The following is a 19,220-nucleotide window of genomic DNA, read 5'->3' on the forward strand; positions in this document are numbered from 1 at the left end:
TGAGAAAGTCTTCCCAGTTGGTGCTTTCAGGCTCTAATTCCCATCGCTGAGGCCCTAGCCTGAGTGGTCTGTATCACTATTCACTCCTTCGATTGGTTTATCTGCGTGTGAATGTGTGACCTCAGTCAGCCAGCTGCCCTGCGCCCTCACTGGGTCCGCCTGTCGCCACCCCAGGTCTGGGATCCACCAACCGCCTCTACCTCTGCTCCTGGGTCATTCGGACCCAATGATCTTTCCAGCCCGACCCCACTCTGCCACTGCCTCCACCCCTCTTACTGGTCTGGCTGAGTGGTTTGTTGTCATACTCCCGTACAGTTCAATTTTCACTGTTTTGGCCGCGTTTTTGTTTCTAAAACTTAGCTGTCTTAAAATTTAGTTCAATTTTCACTGTTTTGGCCGCGTTTTTGTTTCTAAAACTTAGCTGTCTTTAAATTTAGTTGTGGAAGGGGGCACAGGGTTTCCACCTGTGCCTCCATCTTGGCTGGAAGTGCAAATCCGACATGCTTTTTAAATTATGAAAGTGATGACCACTTTTCAAAAAAAATTGAAAACCAGTTGAAAGAACCTCCATTATTTTATTGGCAATTTTTATATTAAAATTGTACATATCTATATCTAATTTTCTTATATTTTCTTTTCTCATGTGTACTTTTCCTACATAATTGAATCATAGTATATACATAATCTTGTGACTTGCTTTTGTCACTTAAGTAAAAAGTGGCAAAGACTTGAAGTATTTTAGAAATTGAGCTTTGTATTGTGCGCCATAGTTCTTCTCGGGGCTGGATGTGTAGTTTCTCCAAGTCCTGGCCTGTCAGACCCTCTTTGATAGGTCAGTGCACACCCTGATAAGAGAATGTTCTCTTCACTTGGAGAGAGTGATTGTCAGTTTCTTGGGCCCAGAGCCTGGGACCACCCTTGTCAGTCAGCCTCCCAGAGGAAAGCTATTGCCCTTGGCTGGCCGAGGCCTTCCCCTGCCCTGCACAGCAGGGGCTTTAGGGGTGGGGGTCTCTGGAACTGGGGCAGGAACATGTGCAGGGCTGTGGGGAACAGGAAGGGTTTCGATGGGGAGGAGGCCTTGAGCTTCTCAAATGGTATCGAGTGGACTCAGAACAGGTGGGGAAAGCCCTGTGGGTTTGCAGGCAGCTGTGGATGAGGTTTGTGGAGTGGGATTCCTGTTGTCCATGGCGATGAAAGGCAGAGGGCAGTGTGAGGGCCAGCAGCAAGGCATGGAGCCTACACTCTCAGGGCAAAGGCAGATGGGCAAAGGGGCAGGGCGGGGGTGAGACCAGAAAGACAGATGCATGTTTCCTAGATCAGGGTCCCTAAACAGCAGCCTCTGTAACTCTCCACGTTTCGAGAGAGTGGTGTAGTCTTCAGTGGTGTAGTCTTTCTTCACAGGAAATCCTCAGATCGCACAAGCAGCTTCAGGTGGCTTAAGTTCAACTGTCAGGTTTTGCTCAGAGAGCCTGATACTTGGTAGTTTCTTCCATGTCGAGCTCAGGGTGGGTCATTAGTGTGTAAGGACATCCATCACACATCAGCCCTTGTCCCCTGCCACCTGGCTGGCTGTCCTCTGTACTTTGGGGGTGGGGGGACTCAGGGCAGGTTGTCAGTGAATCCGCATGGCTAACCCCCAGGGCCCTGAGAAGCCAAGTGCCCTGTCAGACGTGTTAGGTGCCTCATCGCACTCAGTCTTTGCATAACCCCACCAGGGGCGACTTGTTTGCCTCATCTCACAGTGAGAAGTTGAGGCTTGGAGAGGCTGAGCAGTCACAGAGCTGCCAAAATGTGAATTGGTACAAGTATGAACAGTATCTGAGGTGAGTAAGGTAGGAAGCACTTAATGATAATTCCAGAAAAGATGATCCTCCCACCCCACCCCCCAGATCCTGTGTGGAGTGACTGACAGAGGATGTGGCTAATCCTCACACAAGCATGGCAGCTTTAGCTGCTGTCATGACTCCATCCCTCACCATGCCCCCCACCCTCAAACCCAGCCCTGTGGTTCTCGAACATGTCATGTCCTCTTAGATCTGGGCCTTACCTGGGCACGATGGCAACTGGAAACGGACCTGGCCCTGGTCAGGGTTGTAGTGTGCACTGTTCTTGGCTGGGCATTCATTCCAGGCGGTAGTCAGTGGTGTCACTTACCTCCCTTCTCCCGTGGGGTTATGAGCTGTAGCCAAGGGCCTGCCCGTGCAGAGCAGCCTAGAAAAGCCGTGAAAGGAAGGGGGTTGGGACCAGGAACTGGTCAGAAGGACTCAGCTCAGGTTATGTGGAGGATTAGGGAAGAGAAGCAAGTTCAGGTCCTTTACGGGCAGAGAGTGCCGAGCAGCCCGAAAAAGCAGGGGGTGTTTTCATCAAGTGGAGGCTTTTAGGGGAAAGGAACTAGCAGACTCTGTCACTGGCTCTGGGCTGGTGATGCATATGCATTGTCTGTGCCCAGTGCACAGACTAGGAGTGACTCCAAAGTCTAGTTTCCTGGGGAAGGACTGAGATGCAGATTCCCATGCCTGTGTGCAGTTTTGGGACGTTAGGGAAGCTTAGATTCTACCACCATGGTTAGTGGTGAGAGCCCTGAGGGACCAGAAAGTTGACCCTTGCTGGACAAATGCAGGGGGTTGGTGAAGTCACGGAGGTGGGAGAAAGTGGCGAGGGAGCAGTGGCGACACACAAGCCCTTGGGGACACTGACATTCCAGAAGCAGGTGGGAGAGGAAGCATTGGTACAGGACCCTGAAGAGGAGCCAGGCAAGCTCCTTGCATTCTTGACATCCACTTTATTCTACAAGAAACTTGAAGCTGCGCAAAGCTGAAAGGCAACACCAAAACTGAAGAGCAAACTGCAAAGACTCTTGGATCAGTGGCTAGAAGGGCATTTGATGACATGAAATGGAGTGGGTTTTGGTGGCATGAGTGGCAGGGATCGGATGACAAAGAGGACCTGTACCTGTTTCCCAGCGAAGTTGTGTGGAGCCAATAATATCAGGAGCGATCTTGGGAATGGCAGCAGCCAACTCGTAGCCCCCTGATTGTGCTGGTGCCTTCTGAAGTTTAAAATTACAGCAAGACATCCACGTTTTTGCTGATGGAGGTAATTTGGTTTCCCTCAAACTCTGACTGACGCATCTGGTGTTTTTTGCTTGGCTCACTTAACAAGCAGACGGACTAATTAGGAGACTGCGTTTCTGGCACTGCGGCTGCGCCTGTCGCAGCCGTCTTTCTGGTTCTCCTGGTCTCCCAGAGCAAGTATAGACAGGTGTTTTCTGCAGCTGACCTGTTCACGTCCAGAGGATTCTTTGAACAATAAGGTGCACATTTTCTTTGCAAGCTCTTGGACTCATGCGGCAGCTCTCCTCCTGGGTTGCACCCTGGAGTCGTCTGAAGATTTGAATCCTGTGCAGGTTCTCTCTACCCAGGTCTGAGAGATCGGGCCTTGGCATGGGGCTCAGACTCAGAGCTTGTTGAAGCTCCCTGGTGAGCCCAGTGTGCAGCCAGAACTGAGAAGGCAAAGGGCCCACAGTCCACATGGCCCCATTGTCCTTGGGGGAGCCACTTGGTATCAGGCTGCTGTCCTCTCCCTTCCTGGCCCCTCCACCCTCTTGCAAACTCCCTCCTCCCTGGGCTCTTGGCTGAAGCCTCCCTGCTGAGGGAGCCTCTGAGAGAGGAATCCCTGTTGGGGGCCATGGGCTGCTCCAGGAACCAGCAGGTGTGGTTGCTGGAGAGCCTTTGCTCCCAGCTGTGACTCAGGTGGCCTTGTCATTCATCTTAATGTGAAACTTTGACATTTTAATCACAGACATAAAAGCTTAGTCTTGGGTTTCGGTTTTTTTTTTTTTTTTTTTTTTAGATTCTATTTATTTATCTTTTAGAGGGGAAGCGAAGGAGAGAAGGAGAGAAATATCAATGTGCGGTTGCCTCTCATCGTTCCCCTGCTGGGAAGTGGCCTGCAACCCAGGCATGTGCCCTGACTGGGAATCGAACCTCGATCTTTTGATTCACAGGCCTGCGCTCAATCCACTGAGCTATAGCAGCCAGGGTGGGTTTTATTGTGGTACTGAGTGCAGCTCAGCTGGCCTGAAGCTTCACAGCAGCAGGACTGTGACCCCGAGAAACACTGGCACTGTACCTTTCCACTTCACAGGTTCTTGAGTTACTTTACTTTCTTCTGATTTATGGCCTGCATTTAAGCCTCAATCAGGACAGACTTTGGCAATCCATGCCCAACCCAAGACCACGTAAGAGATACTGAAGGCTCAGGGATGCACCCCGTGCGGCAGCAACTGTGGCCCTGCCCTCGCCCCAGGCCTTGCTCTGTGGTAGCATGTCACCGGTGCAGGCCCTCACACCAGTCTCAGGAAACAGGAGCAGGGTTCTTTGCCACCAGCAGTTAGGAGCAGGGTACGTGGAGGATTCGGAGGTAACCAGGCTCAAGATTAAGCTGAGTTTGGGTGCACTGTCACAATTAGAGCCTGGCCCTGACTTCCTGTCTTGCTGCTAGCCAATTTCCTCTTGTCCTATGATGATGGTGAGACAGCACCAGGCAAAAATTTCCACATGGACTTTTTCCATCATACCATTTTAGCCAGAGGAGACTTCCAATGGGGATTTCTCAAGCTAAGCCTCCAAAAGGGGAGACGGGCCCTGACCCTCACGGCTGTTGGTTGGGCATCATTCAGCAAAGTGAAAAGCTGCTGGTAAAGCCTGGGTTGCAGGTTTGGTCCCCAGTTGGGGTGTGTACAGGAAGCAATTGATGGATGTTTCTCCCTCGTGTCAGTGTTTCTCTTTCAACCTCTTTCCCCTCTCTCTCTAAAAGTAAATTAAATCTTTAAAAACAAACAAGTAAATAAAAAATAGCTCTGGCTGATTTGGCTCAGTGGATTGAGCACTGGCCTGCAAACCAAAGGGTTGCTGGTTTGAATCCCACTCAGGGCACATGCCTGGGTTGCGGGTCAGGTCCTCGGTGTGGGGTACACAAGGGGCAACCACACATTGATGTTGCTCTCCCTCTTTCTCCCTTCCTTCCCCACTCTCTAAACATAAATAAAATATAAAAGTAAAATAGTAAATAAGTAAAAAGAGAGATGAGCTGTGGTCAAGTAGTTAGAGATATCTGTTTACTGGCATTAACATCTTCCTTTGTGAAACAGATTGGAACCAAGATAATTTGGAATAAACAACTTGATGTTTTATTTTATTTTTTATTTATATATTTTTAAAGATTTTTAAAATTTATTTATCTTTAGAGGGGAAGGGAAGGAGAGAAATATCAATGTATGGTTGCCTCTCATGAGTCCGTTGCTGGGAACTGGCCTGCAACCCAGGCATGTGCCCTGACTGGGAATCGAACCGCGATCATGTGGTTCTTGGCCTGCACTCAATCCACTGAGCTACACCGGCCAGGGCTGATGTTTTATTTTAAATTTACAAGATACTTCTTTGAGTAGTGACAGAGAAGAAAACATGACACTGTTCCTTTCCCTTTATAACTTAGGGCATACAAAATAAAATAATATAAAAATTCCCTCATTGCCACTTAGCTCTTGGTCAGTTTCATTTTGTAAAAACTAGGATTTTTTTTAACTCATTCTAGCCAAAGATGGGCTTAACTGAGTGTAACTCCTATAAGAGTCTAGGAGTTACTGGTCCAGAGACACTGCTCCTGGCTTGGGGCTTCTCTTACAGACAGGGAAGGCAAGAAAGAGGTAAATAATTGACTTGCCTGCAAAATAAGTGGGTGTGTATTTCCAGTCCATTCCCGAAGCATTTGTGAACAGGGTGGGCACAGCACAAGCATGAGGGAGGGAGCTGGGCCTCAGGGACCCCAGTGGGTCTGCCTTTCCAGTGCAGAGAGTAGCCAGGCTCTTGGAGGTACAAGGAGGGAAGGGCGCCTCTCCCTGATCCCTCAGACCTGCCATACTGAAGGGCCCGGCGGCACTGGAAACAGTTGCCCAGGGTTCTTACAGGCACTGCTCTTTAGACACCAGTAGTTTCCCCCAGGAATCAGATTGCTAACATGGTGTCCCTTTTTCTGTCCTACATGAATCCATTCTTTTTTCCTCCAGACCAGAAGAAAAGAACTGTAGCCACTCAGTTTTACAGTGTGTTAATTTAGTTCCCCAGTGACTAAAGTCAAAGACCGAAGGCCAAGCACTCTACTCAGACAGGAGGCTGGGACTTCTGCCAAGACCGTGGGTGGCTTCCAGGCGGCCACAAGTGGAGCGGACACGTGGCTCCAGCAGGGGGAGTGAGGCGGCTTATTGCTACAAACGGGTAGGAGACCCGCTTCCCAGTGTTTGACTCATGACTCAGGCTAGCTCCTGCCACCACTGCCTGTACAGTGTGCAGGGCTTTCCTGCACCTCCTGGGAAGCATGGGACCTGCAGAGGCAGCGGGTGCTCAGAGGTGACTTGCTTGCTTTACTCCCTTGGGCCTGGCCCAACCCCAGAACACACCCACATCTGCAAATCCCAAGTGAGGTCACACAGGGAGACCTCGGCCCTTAGTGCTGCTCAGTTCTCAGCCCATTGTTTGCTATAACACCTTTTGGGGGAAGAAGAGTTTAAAATTTAGGTGACTATCAAAGTCTACGTTTACCTAGCGAAGAACTCCAACTAGCCCAGGCCCCTCCCAACGCCCCGCCTCTCCTCACCACCAGACACAGTCTTCTGTCTTGCTCTCCAAGGAGACTGACGCCACATGGGTGGTCTTGGGTTGGGGTGTGGAAGGCCTGTGAACACGGGTGGCAGGAGTAGCCAGTTGCCTGAGACACGGATCATGAAGGGCCCTGACTCGGGGGCGGGGGTGTGTCTCTGTGCCTCAGTTTCCCTTGGATGGGGTGGCTGCTTCAGGAGGAGCTGGGGGTCAGCACCAGCACAAACCCTTCCATCCTCAGGGCTTTTGTAAACTGAAAGCAGACAGAGAGGGTGCTGACTGTCTTAGCCGCCCGCCCTCTCCGGGAACAGAGCACCCTGTTCTCTGGGCCAGGCATCATGAGGCCCGGCTCTCCTGGGCTCCTTGGGGCGGATGACGACCCCACACGCACAGGAAATCACAGTTTAAACAGCCCCATTTAAATTTTAGGAAAAATCCGTAATGGCTAAAATAAACACCTATAAATACCCTACAGATGTAAGTAGGGAGTTGGTACGTTAAGGGGATTAATTTTCCCCTTTCAGAGGGGTTGGTGGGCTTGCTTTGGGGTGGGACGGCATTTATCAAGAAAAAATCCTGTGGCAGGAGGTGTTTTAAGATATTCAAACCCCAAGGCATCTTCAGTGAAAAGCTTCATGTGACTTTATTCCAAAAGTGAGAAGGGATTTTGAAAACACACCAGTGGAAGAGTGAGCCCACTGCAGTGATACTCCGCTGAGACTGAAGGTGGGGGTGGGGCGGGCCGGGCTGGCACCTGGCTCCTGGGAGGAGTGAGGGGGGAGGGCTGCTCCTTAGCTCCCAGGGCAAATTTTACACAAGAACTACGTGATCCGCTAGAACTCAAAGCAGTACGGTCCACAGATGACTAGCCACCCCACACCCCTAACAAAGCACCTGAGGCCCAGGCAGTGCTGGGAAAGAAGGCAGCTCCCCAAACAGCCTAACACCCCAACTACCTGAGCAGCATATCCTGTTCCACCAGCCAGGGGTTTTGTGAGGATAAAGGAGAGGAGGTGTGAATGGGCTTTCAAAATGGTGCTGTAAATAGTGTAAGGACCTGTTTGGTGTGCCATTCTGCTCCAGTGGAGAAAGCTAATCTAAGCCATTGCGGGACAAAAGACCCGGTTCTCTAGAAGGGCAGCTCCCGTGCGCCCGCGGCCTGCGCGGGCCTGTGGCTGAGGTGGCTGGTGGAGGATGGGGTCTGGAGGGTGTGCCTACAGGCAGGCCAACGCCTCCAAATCCGGGGAGGGGGCTTCTTTCCTCTTAGTGCCCCGCCCTCAACGTCCAGCCTCCTCACCGACCCTAAGCCATCAGACACCTGCGGTGGGGTGCCCCTTCTGCTCACTGGGTGATCCGGGATTCAGATGTGGGGCTTTGGACTGCTCTTTCTTTCCTTCGGCCTTACCTGAAGAAGAGGACTCAAGGCCAGGCAGCTCTGAAGTGAAGGCCTTTTCCTGAGGCAGCTCAAACCCGTGTCTGCGTTTGACGGACGGGAAAGGAGCAGTAGAGCTGGGGCCCAGTCCTCTTTATGTCCGAGGCCAAGGTGAGGTTTCCCGGATACCACCCTGGCCCTCCACGCACAGGACGCACCAGAGGAGACACCACAGCAGAGGCTGTTAACCTCTTTGGGTAGTGAAAGATGTGTTCCCTCTCCCAGAACTACACACCCAAAACGGACACTTGGCATATACCCTCCGCAGGGCCACGGCCAACGCGCCCCCCGCCCCCCCTCCCCCCCGCAAGGAGTCTATGCAGTGACCTGGATGCCCAGGTGGGCAGTTCCGGGTAGGAACAGAACGCAGGGTAGGACAGAACAATACGGGCAGTCCCTGTTTTTCCAGGGGGGCAACTGGGACAAAGAGGTGATGCTACACAGCACCTGTCCCACACATCAGCCTTGGAGGTGCTAACACACTGGGTCATGAGGTGGGAAGTCAAAGGGACAGGTTGGGGGAGCGCTCCTGTCCCTCCAAAGGAACAGGTCGGTCCTCCTCCTCTCTGGGGAGGACCTGGGGTGCTGTGAGGGAGTCCTGCTTTGGTCCCCACAGGGTCTGAGTGGTGCGCCCCTGCTGCAGGCTTCTTTGCTTTCTTGGCCATGACCTTGCTCACACCGAGCCCCGTGGGTCTCCTGTGCGCAGCCACACTCAGGGAGCCCTGCCGGCTACACTCAGTTCTACTTCCACAACATGCAGCAGCTCCAAGTTCCCTGGAGAGGGAGCCATGCAGAAAGAGCCCTTTGGATTTCTTTGAAAGGCACTAGCAGGTAGGGGCAATGATTAGAAGAAAAATAGGCCAGACCCTCATTTTCTTAGAGTCTAGAAAAGATGAGTTGGTGAGCAAGCCAGGGGATTTCAACTTATACTGTACCGTATAAGGCATCTTTGGGCTCTTGTGGGCTCTCCCCAGACTGGAAGCTCAAAAACTTGTGATGGGGTTTGGGGTGTGTGTGACAGAAACAAAAGTAAAAAGGGTGAATAATGGAAGGATGCTCCCAGAATGTCACAAGCTGGACCCAAAGAATGACAAACAGACCTGATGCCAGACTTGGGAGACAGGAGGGACTGGGGTCTCGGCGCAGCCAGAACCACCTGCTTCTCCCCACTCACTGCCCTCTGCTCACCAGGCCTTCCTGACTCCCAGGAATGGAGAGGAGGCCGTGGCTGCAGTGGGTGCACAGGGACCTCAAAGCCCCACTGGCTCCAGAATAAAGTTCTAGGGGGTGAAACTGTTGGCTCTGGTGCCGTTCCTGTGACTGGCTTAGCTCTGGTTTGTTATTTTTAGGAAGAGGGTGTGAGTACAGCTGGGACAAAGGCTACGACTCTGTCCAGGCCTTCTCCTCCTGCCCCTCCCACCAGCCTGGCCACTGACCTGGGGGGCAGTGCTGACCTGTGGGCCAGGCAGGCTCTTCGTCCCGACTGGGAAGAAGAGGTGGCACATTCCCCACGATGTCCCATGCAGGGAGCTGCACTGGAGGTGGTGTCTCGGGAAGGGGTTCAGGCTCATCTGGTAGTGCGTGTCCCGTCAGTGAAAGGTCCCAGGGCCAGCAGTGGAGTTAGGGCACCACAGCCAAACTTTCCTCCAGGAAGCTCTAATCTGAGTTCAATACTTGGAGAAATATGACATCTTTGTAGATGTTATATCAAATCACTTCCTTGAAGGGTGTGCCAGTGACCTGAATGGCTAATTTAGGCAGCAAACCATTTCCCATCCTTCAGCAAGTGTCAGAAGATGGACAGCGACACTCAGCTTGATGGTGATTGTTCAAACCCACACAAGGAAGCGCTCAGTCAAAGACAGCAGCACAGAGGGGAGTTTAGCCTAGGGATTGAAAAGGAGGACCCAGTTTCGTAAGTTCCTAAAAGTCTTTCTTGCATGATCTTTGGAAATTCTATCAGTTGACAGATTTCTATCCAACCCAAACTCAGGTTATTTATTACCTTATGTCCTCATTCATTTAAACCTATTTTTTCCCCCAGATGTGTATGCGTAAGAAAGCCTCACACAGTTTCTAGACAGCTTGCTCAGTACCAAGCTGGATTTTTCTCCCCTGGCACCTGAACTCTGCTACCAGTAAACTCATTCGCTGTATGTTCTTTGGTCAAAGAAACATATTTTTTAATTCTTACACATTACTTTACTCATATGTTCCTTCAACATCATCTATTTGACCGACCGTTGGAAAGCACCACTCGGCCCTAACTGGCCTGGTTCAGCTGCGGGGAGCACTGCCCCTCAGTGGACAGGGCTGTGTGCTCAATTCCTGGTCAGGGCACGTGTCCCAGTGTACGTGGGCAACCAAGTGGTGCTCCCTGTCATGCTGTTTGTTTGTTTGTTTGAATTTTATTTACTTTTTTCGGAGCGGGAAGGAGGGAGAAAGAGTGAGAGAAACATGGATTGGTTGCCTCTTGCTTGCCCCCAACGAGTGGCCTGGTCTACAGCCCGGTGTGAGCCCTGACTGGGGATAGAACTGTGTCGGTCCGCAGGCCAGCACCCAGTCCCCTGAGCTGCACCAGCCAGGGCTCACATCAGCGTTTCTTTCTCCCTTCCTCTCTTTCCAAAAGGCAATGAAAAAAGTCCTTGGGTGAGAATTTAAAAAATAACAAAAAAATAAAGAGAAAAAAAGCACTATTAAGTTCGTTCCCCCATGAAAGTAAACCTAGAAACTTTGTGGTAATGAGAGAATAGCCTGTAAAACACCCAACTCCTTTTTTATTCTTTAACTCCATATTTGTTTAAACATTAGAGCACAACATTTATTTTTGATTTTCAAAATTTTTTACTAAGGCACATGATGTATAGAAATACTGAGGTACAAAATGCAAATTTCTGCATAAGAGTTTTAAAATAATCATTTTGGAAAATGAAGGTGAATGTCATCTTCCAGAATATTCAACTTTGAGCTTGCTTTTTCTTTTGGACCAGTTCAACCAACAACTTGTATCTAGCAATACAGTCTTCCTGTAGGACGATAAAAAAAAAAGGTGAAAACAATTACTTCCACAGATCAGAATGACCTTCCAGGGGTAAGCCTACAGGGCCTACTTGGTGGCTGTGCCCACTGTGATCTTTGGAAAACTAGGCCATCTCATGTCCATTCACTTTGTACGGAACCCGCCTCGAGTTTCCTGCATGAGCCCAGCTAGTCAGACAGACGAGGCTGACACGTTCAAGGAGGTGAGCGTGGTGTGGTGTGGTGTTAAATGCTGGGGTAACAGGCTTCTGGCAGCTGTCTATGAGGCTTTTTATCTTCATCACTATGACATTCAATTTGCTAACTATAATAACTTTAACATTTTACTATTTCATACAACATATCACTTCAGAGAAACAAAAAAATTGAGGCCAGGTACCTGCGCTATTCTCTTTCTGGTTTGCCTCTTGCAAAGGGCTGCTGGGACCTTCCTGGGGCCGTCCGCCAGCCCACAGGACACCGACAGGGAGTATGCCGAAGGTCTTCCTGCTCACCCCAGCCCCACCCCGCTCTTCCTGCCTGTCAGGTACAGAACTACAAGCTTCAGATCCTAGCTTCCTGCAGCTGTCACTCCCTGGGGCGGGGCCTCATGACTAAAGGGGAGATGGGGGGTGCTTGGGAGGGGCCTCATGACTCCCCTATTTATCATAAGGTATTTTCAAGAATCCATTTGTTTTTGTTCAAAAAGTACTCTCCCCAGTGGCATTGTCAGCCTTCACTAACTCACAGTCCAGTGCAAGCTGATTTCTGCTCCATGGAGAAGACTTTATCAGCTGCCTGGGACAGAATGGCTATTCATTCTCTTCCTAGGATTTTAGGTGCTTAGAGTAATGAGAGTATCTTATGTGCCCCTTATCTGCATCCCCAAAGATGCCTTGCCTAGGGTCTTCAAAACTATCAACCTTTTCTCAGTACTTCGCTTCCTAGGGTCCTGCCTAGCACATGACATCGAGCGTGGCCAGCTCTAGCATCTCGCCTGGAAGCCAGCATGGGCCTGAGCCCCCTGGGCAGGGGGCCTGCCACTGAGCCCAGTTCGCTCACACTTTAGGCAGAGCCTCCTCGTTTGGGCCCAGAATTTCCAGTGGCTCTCAGGCCACTTGCAGGGAGCTACTCCACAGCAGGTGAGCCCCCAGGCAACCTTTCCTGGGCTTGGTTCTCACGCCAAGGCTTAAAGGGAACTTTTGCAGGACAGTAAAGAGCTGCTTCTTTCTGGTTGAAACCGGAAGTTTTCCAAACCCCGAGGCAATCAGTTTCTGGGCGTTCTAAGGAATCTGGTTCCACTTCCTTTCAAACCAATGTCAATTCATCACATATGCAAATGACTGTGTCCTGACAGATGCTAGAGAAATTCAGGGAGAATAATGACTTCTGGCAAACCAGTTGGAGAGGCAGGGGAATCTGTGTTTCTCAAATAGATCAACTGCTAATGGTTTTATTTTTCTCCCCGGGAATTCTTGACTTCCTCATTTTAAAGTGGGTAATAGATAACTAGACCTATACACTCGGGGACATTCATGGCCACAAGCTAGGCTGTCCAACATCGAATTTCAATTAAAAAAAATAAGAATGTAAATGAACATCAATGTGCCCAGAGGCTACTGAGTGATAGGCACAGAAGGCAGAAGAGATTGGTTCTTTTGATTTCTCAGTGTTCCTGGTGCCTCGGAGAAGGACACGGCTACGGGGAAAGAGGCCCTGGAGACTGCGTGTCAGGAAAGGGGTAGGTTGGAAAGATCCCACTGTGCAGTGCGGTAGCTCCACACTGGCTGGGCCAAAGGCAGAGGCCAGGGGAGGGGCTGTCTTGTCACAGGGACGCCCATCTTCCTGCCTGTCTGAGTTTTTATTTGAGAACTATCTATAGATATATTTAAGCAGGTACGAAGCTGTAAACAGGGGGAAAAGTCTATTATAAAAAGTCAAGGCTGTAGAGGGTAAGCTGAATGCTAAATGTTATTCTCACATAGACCCCACATACAAATATGCCTCGGGGTCTCGGGTCTACCCTGTGTTGGGGCCGAGTCCGGAGTCCCGCTGCAGAGCTGGTGGTACACGCACCACCGGCCACACACATCCCTGTGCCCGAGGGGGCTTGTGATTTTGAGAAACCTCCTCCTTACTTTGGTAAGAGGGACTGCACAGCGACCAGGACACTGCCAGGCCACCTGGGCTCCTCTCAAACTGCTGCCTGAGCAGAGTGAGTGCTCCAGAGGCCAGCAGGGTGGTTGAGGGTGAAGTTTATGTCCTGTGGATGGAATTTTTCTCTGAGAAAAACTACCTGGTCTGTATAATGACCCAACTTAGACTGCTAACCTCACTGATACACACAATCAAGCAAGTGCACAGATTTCCCGTGCTTTCAGGGGAAATACGCCAGATGATGACTGATAAATGAGAGCTCATGTGAAATAGTTGGAGAGAGGATATGAACAAGGCAAAAAATCCGGCTGCAGCCACTTCAGTGGAATCTAAAACCAGCGCAGAGGCCTCGTCCTCTCCCCGCCTCACCCACCTTACTCTTAGAGGGGACGCATTTGGCTATTTTGTCCCAGCGGTCAGAGGATCCTTTTGGGTACTGCTGTAATGCTAATTCCAGAAGTTTCTGTTGGTTCTGAGTCCATGGCTCCTCTGTACCACGACTTCTCTCTTTCTTCTGGTTCTCCTCATCACTTGATGCATTTTGTTCCGATATATCGAAGTCCTTCTGCCTCTTCCCACGGAGCTTCTCCACTGGCTCTGCTTTTGCTGCCGCCTCGGACAGCCGGGCTGGCCTCCGTCTCCTCGGCTGGCTTTCCAGGACCACGGTCTCCGGTTCCTCTTCCTCCTCTTGTTCATCGCTGTCCTCCCTCTCCCCATCCCCCATGGCCTGTGCACCGGCTTCCCGCTGGGTGATGATGTCATCGGGCAAGGCCATGGTGGTCTTGATGGGCCTGGAATTCTGAGCTGTTGACTTCAGTTCAGAGAGTCTAACCATTCCTGTGAGAAAGGGCACATCACACAAATGAAAGGGCTGGGTCAAGTCAGGTGACAAGAGTGACAACAGCTGCCTTCCACCTAGCAGACGGTGTCCTATGCATTTTGCCTGTATGATTTTACTTCATTTTCACATTACTCTAGGATAGGTATCATTATCCTAATTTTACTGATGAGGAAAGCAGCAGAGATGAGTGGGAGCTGAACCCAGTTCTGCCTGATCCCAAGTCTGTGCCTTCCCACAGAGCCGGGGGTGTAATACAGAACCGGCTGTGATGAAAGAATGCAAAGACCTCTTTGAGAACAAATAACCTGTTCCTTTTTAGGTAAGAAGTTTGTTCTCCATAATCCAAAGTTGTGGATGATCCATCGGCATAACTAAAAAGAGTCCCTCAGACCTGAGTCCACTCACCATCTGCAGGTGACCACCACCGCTTGTGGGGTCTGCTCCCTGCCCGGAGCTGCTTCTGCTGCCACCGTGACTCTTGCCCATTCGCTTCACCTGGATGGCAAATGGGCAAGCCAACGCCGACTCCCAGCCATGGCCGTCATCTCAGAGACACCCTTAAGTACTGAACTTGCATAGTTCCTGTTCTCGTCACACCTTCACCCCCGGCCACCAATGCCCTAGTAAGGCCATGTCTGTCTGCTCCCTTCGCTCCTCCACACTGCCCTTTCAGAATACATTTTGGGAGAGTGTCTGGGAGGTCAGCTTCTTATATACAACATCTCACTGCCTATTTCTGCCTCCATGCCTAGACAAATGATTTTATTGGTAGAAAACAGATCTGGTAACGCCCTCTTTCCTAAAGCCTGCAGAACCCCCTCTTGGGGATGACCTCTAGAGAGCTCTGGGGCCTGTACTTAGGTTTTGTTGGAAGGTTTAGGAGGCATTTTATTACCTCGTGGTTCCAGGCAAACAGTATGGGGACTGGAACAATATTCCAGTTAGTCTTGGAGGAAGCAGATTTGGAGGAACGCAGATTCTTGGGAAGGCTGCTTGTTGTCTCTTTTGGGAGAGAGTGTGTGGTGACGCGGAGGGGGTGCAGAAAAACTACACACCGTGTGTTTGTGCGGTGGACTGGCTTCCTCCCGCACCCTCCACCCCGCCAACACGAGAGAAGAATAACGTTTTTTATAGTTCTTTAAACTTATTACATACATCTTAGCACCCACTAAATGTTTAGGGCTAAGTTGGCTTGTCCGTGCCTTTGAGAGGTTTAATGTACATCACTAGAGGTGTAATTTGATGCCTTTTAGAGGTTTAACTGTACAGTTCCTTGGGCAAAGCTGTTACACCACCTATTACACCATCTACAGTTCCTTACACCAAAGCTATTTAAAGAAGTTGTTATAAAAAGGGATTTATTTTGAAGAAACTGCTTTAGATTACTGGAGTTAGTGGTGCTAACTCACCCGGCGAGCAGGTCACCGAATCTTTCAGTTGTTTGGCTTTAGTTGTCACCTGGTTCAAAATATAAAAGCAAAGAAAGAAAATCTTACTTTCCACGTACCACCAACAGGTCTAGTGACCTATTTTGTACGAAGTCTTGGTTCCCAGCTCTCACGAGCGGAGGAACCTTGAGCAATTCCTTCCTCGGTCTCAGGCATTTCCTTCTGCAGCACACAGACGTGCTAGTAACACCATTCGTCTGTTAGGGATGTTTTACGTTTGAAATAAGCTCTTAGCAAGATGTCTGGCAGATATTAAAGGCTCAGTAAATATTATCTATTATAATTGACATGGATCATTTGTTTTCTACTTCAAAGAGCCAGAATTAGAGTAAATGCTTAAAGCCACTTAGAAGCATGCTTCACTGTTATTCCCTACTTTCCTCTCTCCAGATGACCTTGCTTCCTATGTTAATGAAACAAAAGATTGAAATTATCCAACATGAGCTTCTCTGATTTCCAACCTTTCACACTCAAAATTTGACTGTATCAACATACAGCCTTCCCTTCCTTTATTCCAATTCAAAGAAAGAAATTTTCTTCCTTCCTATAAAATCCTCACAGAACTACACTGCATTAATTTGCTTTGCTTTCATGTTGAATTTCTCCCTGTCAATCAGATATGTGCCATAAACCTTCAGACTTAGCCCAGGTGCTCTCTGCTCTATAAGGCTGTGTCCTCACGGAGCTGTCTTCTCCAGCTGGCTGTCAGGACAGTCCCTCCTACTTTTCCTTCTCTTCTCTGAACATTTCCTTCACGGGCCCCTCCCATATCTTCCTGCCTCTTGTCCTCCAGTATAATATTCCTCAACATTCTGTCCTTGCTATGCACAGATTCTTCCCATTTTTCTCCTTTGGTATCACATACCATCTGTTTAATAACTCTAGACAAGAAATGATTAGCATGTATCTCTGGTCCTTGCCTTTCTTTACCTGGGAGTGCCAGGCTGACAGAAGTTGACTATGTAACACAATAGATCATCAGATCTGAAAAGGACTTCATTTTTATAACAATACGTTTACTGTGTACCAGACACTGTGATAAGTAAGATATATGTGTACATACACATTCTTCACAGCAACTGCATTAGGTGGGTATATAATTATTTATGCTCATTTTACATAATACGACGCAAGTCAGGCTCCACCACCTCTGCCTTCAATTTCTATAAATGCTGCCTTTCAGATCCAAATCTCTAACTTTACAGATGAAGAAACAGGCTGGGCGCTCTGTCTACTGTACTTTGTGGCTCTCCTTTAACTGTCAATAATCTTATTTGGGGGTTTCCTAGCTCTGCAAACTATATACAAATTCCACACTATACTTAACTTCTGGCTTTCCTTCCTTCCTTTTTTTTTTTTTTTTTTTGCTTTTGAACTTGTATAAAAGTTCATTTGAGCCCAACTGACAACACATGCTGAGGAGCAAGATCTAAATGCAGAATAACAGCTATGCAGTTTTTAAAAAAAAATTTTGAAATTAAAAAAATTTTAATTAGTTGACATACACCCTAATGATTAGACACTACCTAAATAAGTGCTCATCTTGATAAATCTTGCACCCATCTGACATACATATTATTAGAACATTATTGACTATATTCCCTATGCTGTACTCTCCATCCCCATGACTGTTCTGTAACAGCCAATTTGTACTTCTCAATCCCGTCACCTTTCTTACCCATCCCCCCATCCCCTTCCCATCTGCCAACTGTCAAAATGTTCTCTGTATGAGTCTGTTTCTGGTCTGCTTCGTTCATTTATTTTGTGATTCAGATTCAATTGTTGATAAGTATTTACTGCCATTTTATTCATATATTTTATATTTCATTTTTTCCTTTTAAAGAAACCCTTAACATTTCATGTAATACTGGTTTGGTGGTGATGAACACCTTTAGCTTTTTGTCTGAGAAGCTCTTTACCTGTTCTTTCATTGTAAATGATAGAACAGATCAGTACAGTAATACTGGTAGTGCATCCTTGTTTTTCATCACTTTAAATATTTTTTTGCCAATCCATTCTGGCCTGCAAAGTTTCTGTTGAGAAGTGAGCTGACAGTCAGTCATATGGGAACTCCCTTGTAGGTAAGTAGATGCTTCTCTCTTGCTGCTTTTAAGATTCTTTGCCTTTAAACTTTTACAATTTATTTTTTAACTTATTTTTAGAGAGGGGAAAGGAGGGAAAAAGAGGGAGAGAAACATCAATGTGTGGTTGACTCTCACACGCCCCCTACTGGGGACCTGGCCTACAACCCGGGCATGTGGCCTGACTGGGAATTGGACCAGCTAACCCTTTGGTTCACAGGGCGACACTCAATCCAGTGAGCCACACCAGCCAAGGCTAAACTTACAGTTTAATTAAGATGTGTCTCACAGGAACAAGTATAAAGGACACATGGACAATAACTAAGGTGGGGGGGAATTGGGGGGAGGTGGGGAGCACTGGGGGGTGGGCAGGTTTGGGAATATGACAGAAAACTGTACTTGAACAATAATTAAATAAATCTAAACAAAAAAATTATGTGTCTTGGTGTGGGCCTCTCTAGGTTCATCTTCTTTGGAACTCTCTGCACTTCCTGGACTTGTATGGCTATTTCCTTCACCAGGTTAGGGAAGTTTTCTGTCATTACTTTCTCAAATAATTTTTTAATTTCATGTGCCCTCTCTCTTCTCCTTCCAACATCCCCAAGATGTGAATGTTGGTATACTTGAAGTTGTCCCACAGGATCCCTACACTATCTTCATGTTTTTGGATTTTTACTTTTTGCTCTTTTGATTGGGTATTTTTTTGCTTCCTTATATTCCAAATTGCTGGCTTGATTCTCAGCATCATCTACTTTACTATTGATTCCCTGTAAATTATTCCTCATTTCAGTTAGGGTATCCTTCATTTCTGACAAATCCTATTTTATGCTCTTAGAATTCTAAGTTCACTTAGCATCCTTATAAAGAGTGTTTTGAACTCTGCATCTGGTAGATTGCTTGTCTACATTTTTTTTCTGGCATTTTGTTCTGTTTTTTCTCTTGAGACATGTTTCTATGTCTCCTCATTTTGGCTGCCTCTATGTGTTTGTTTCTATGTATTAGGTACAGCTGCTATGTCTCTTAGGCTTGGTAGAGTGGCCTAATGTAGTAGGTGTTCTGCAGGGCCCAGTGGCACAGCCTCCCTTCTAATACCTTTAGAAGCTTTTATTCTGCATTCATTTTTGAAAAATGGCTTTGAATATGTTGTTCCATTGATTTCTGGAGTCCATGGTTTCCACTGTTAATTTTATTGTGGGGCCCTTGTAAGGGATAAGTCATTTTTCTCTTGCTCTTGAAAGAGTTCCTCCTTGTTTTTTGATTCTTAGCATTTTAAAAATTAAGATGTATCTTTTGTGTATATCTTTGAATTTATGCTACTCTGAATTCGCCAAGCTTCTTGGTTGTGTAAATTAGTGGTTTTCAAATGATTTGGGAAGTTTTCACCCATGGTTTCTCTGGATATTTATTTTTCCCCTTTTTCACTCTTCTCTCCTTTTAGAGCTCCCATTATGTGTACGTGGGGGTGCTTAATGGTGTCTCATGTTTCTTTTCTTTTTTTAATTTTTATTTATTTATCTTTAGAGGGGAAAGGAAGGAGAGAAATATCAATGTATGGTTGCCTCTCGTGAGTCCCCTTCTGGGAACTGG

The 19,220-nt window shown here is 48.1% G+C and overlaps 1 protein-coding gene across 1 annotated transcript in view; it reads right to left on the bottom strand.

Annotated features, from left to right (window-relative positions):
• Positions 1–10,816: 10,816 nt before the first annotated feature.
• Positions 10,817–19,220, bottom strand: part of DNAJC1 (DnaJ heat shock protein family (Hsp40) member C1) — a 248,631-nt gene continuing 240,227 nt past the window's right edge. The window contains exons 10-12 of the mRNA XM_037058107.1: positions 15,514–15,562; positions 13,637–14,100; positions 10,817–11,114 (exon numbers count right to left, since the gene is read on the bottom strand). Of these exons, the coding sequence (XP_036914002.1) occupies positions 11,046–11,114; positions 13,637–14,100; positions 15,514–15,562 (582 nt within the window). The 3' untranslated portion in view covers positions 10,817–11,045. The remainder of the gene's footprint in view (positions 11,115–13,636; positions 14,101–15,513; positions 15,563–19,220) is intronic.

The sequence above is a fragment of the Sturnira hondurensis genome, unplaced genomic scaffold, assembly GCF_014824575.4.
Source record: "Sturnira hondurensis isolate 20B ecotype Veracruz unplaced genomic scaffold, ASM1482457v3 Scaffold0009906, whole genome shotgun sequence".
In the NCBI taxonomy this organism is placed as follows: Eukaryota; Metazoa; Chordata; class Mammalia; order Chiroptera; family Phyllostomidae; genus Sturnira; species Sturnira hondurensis.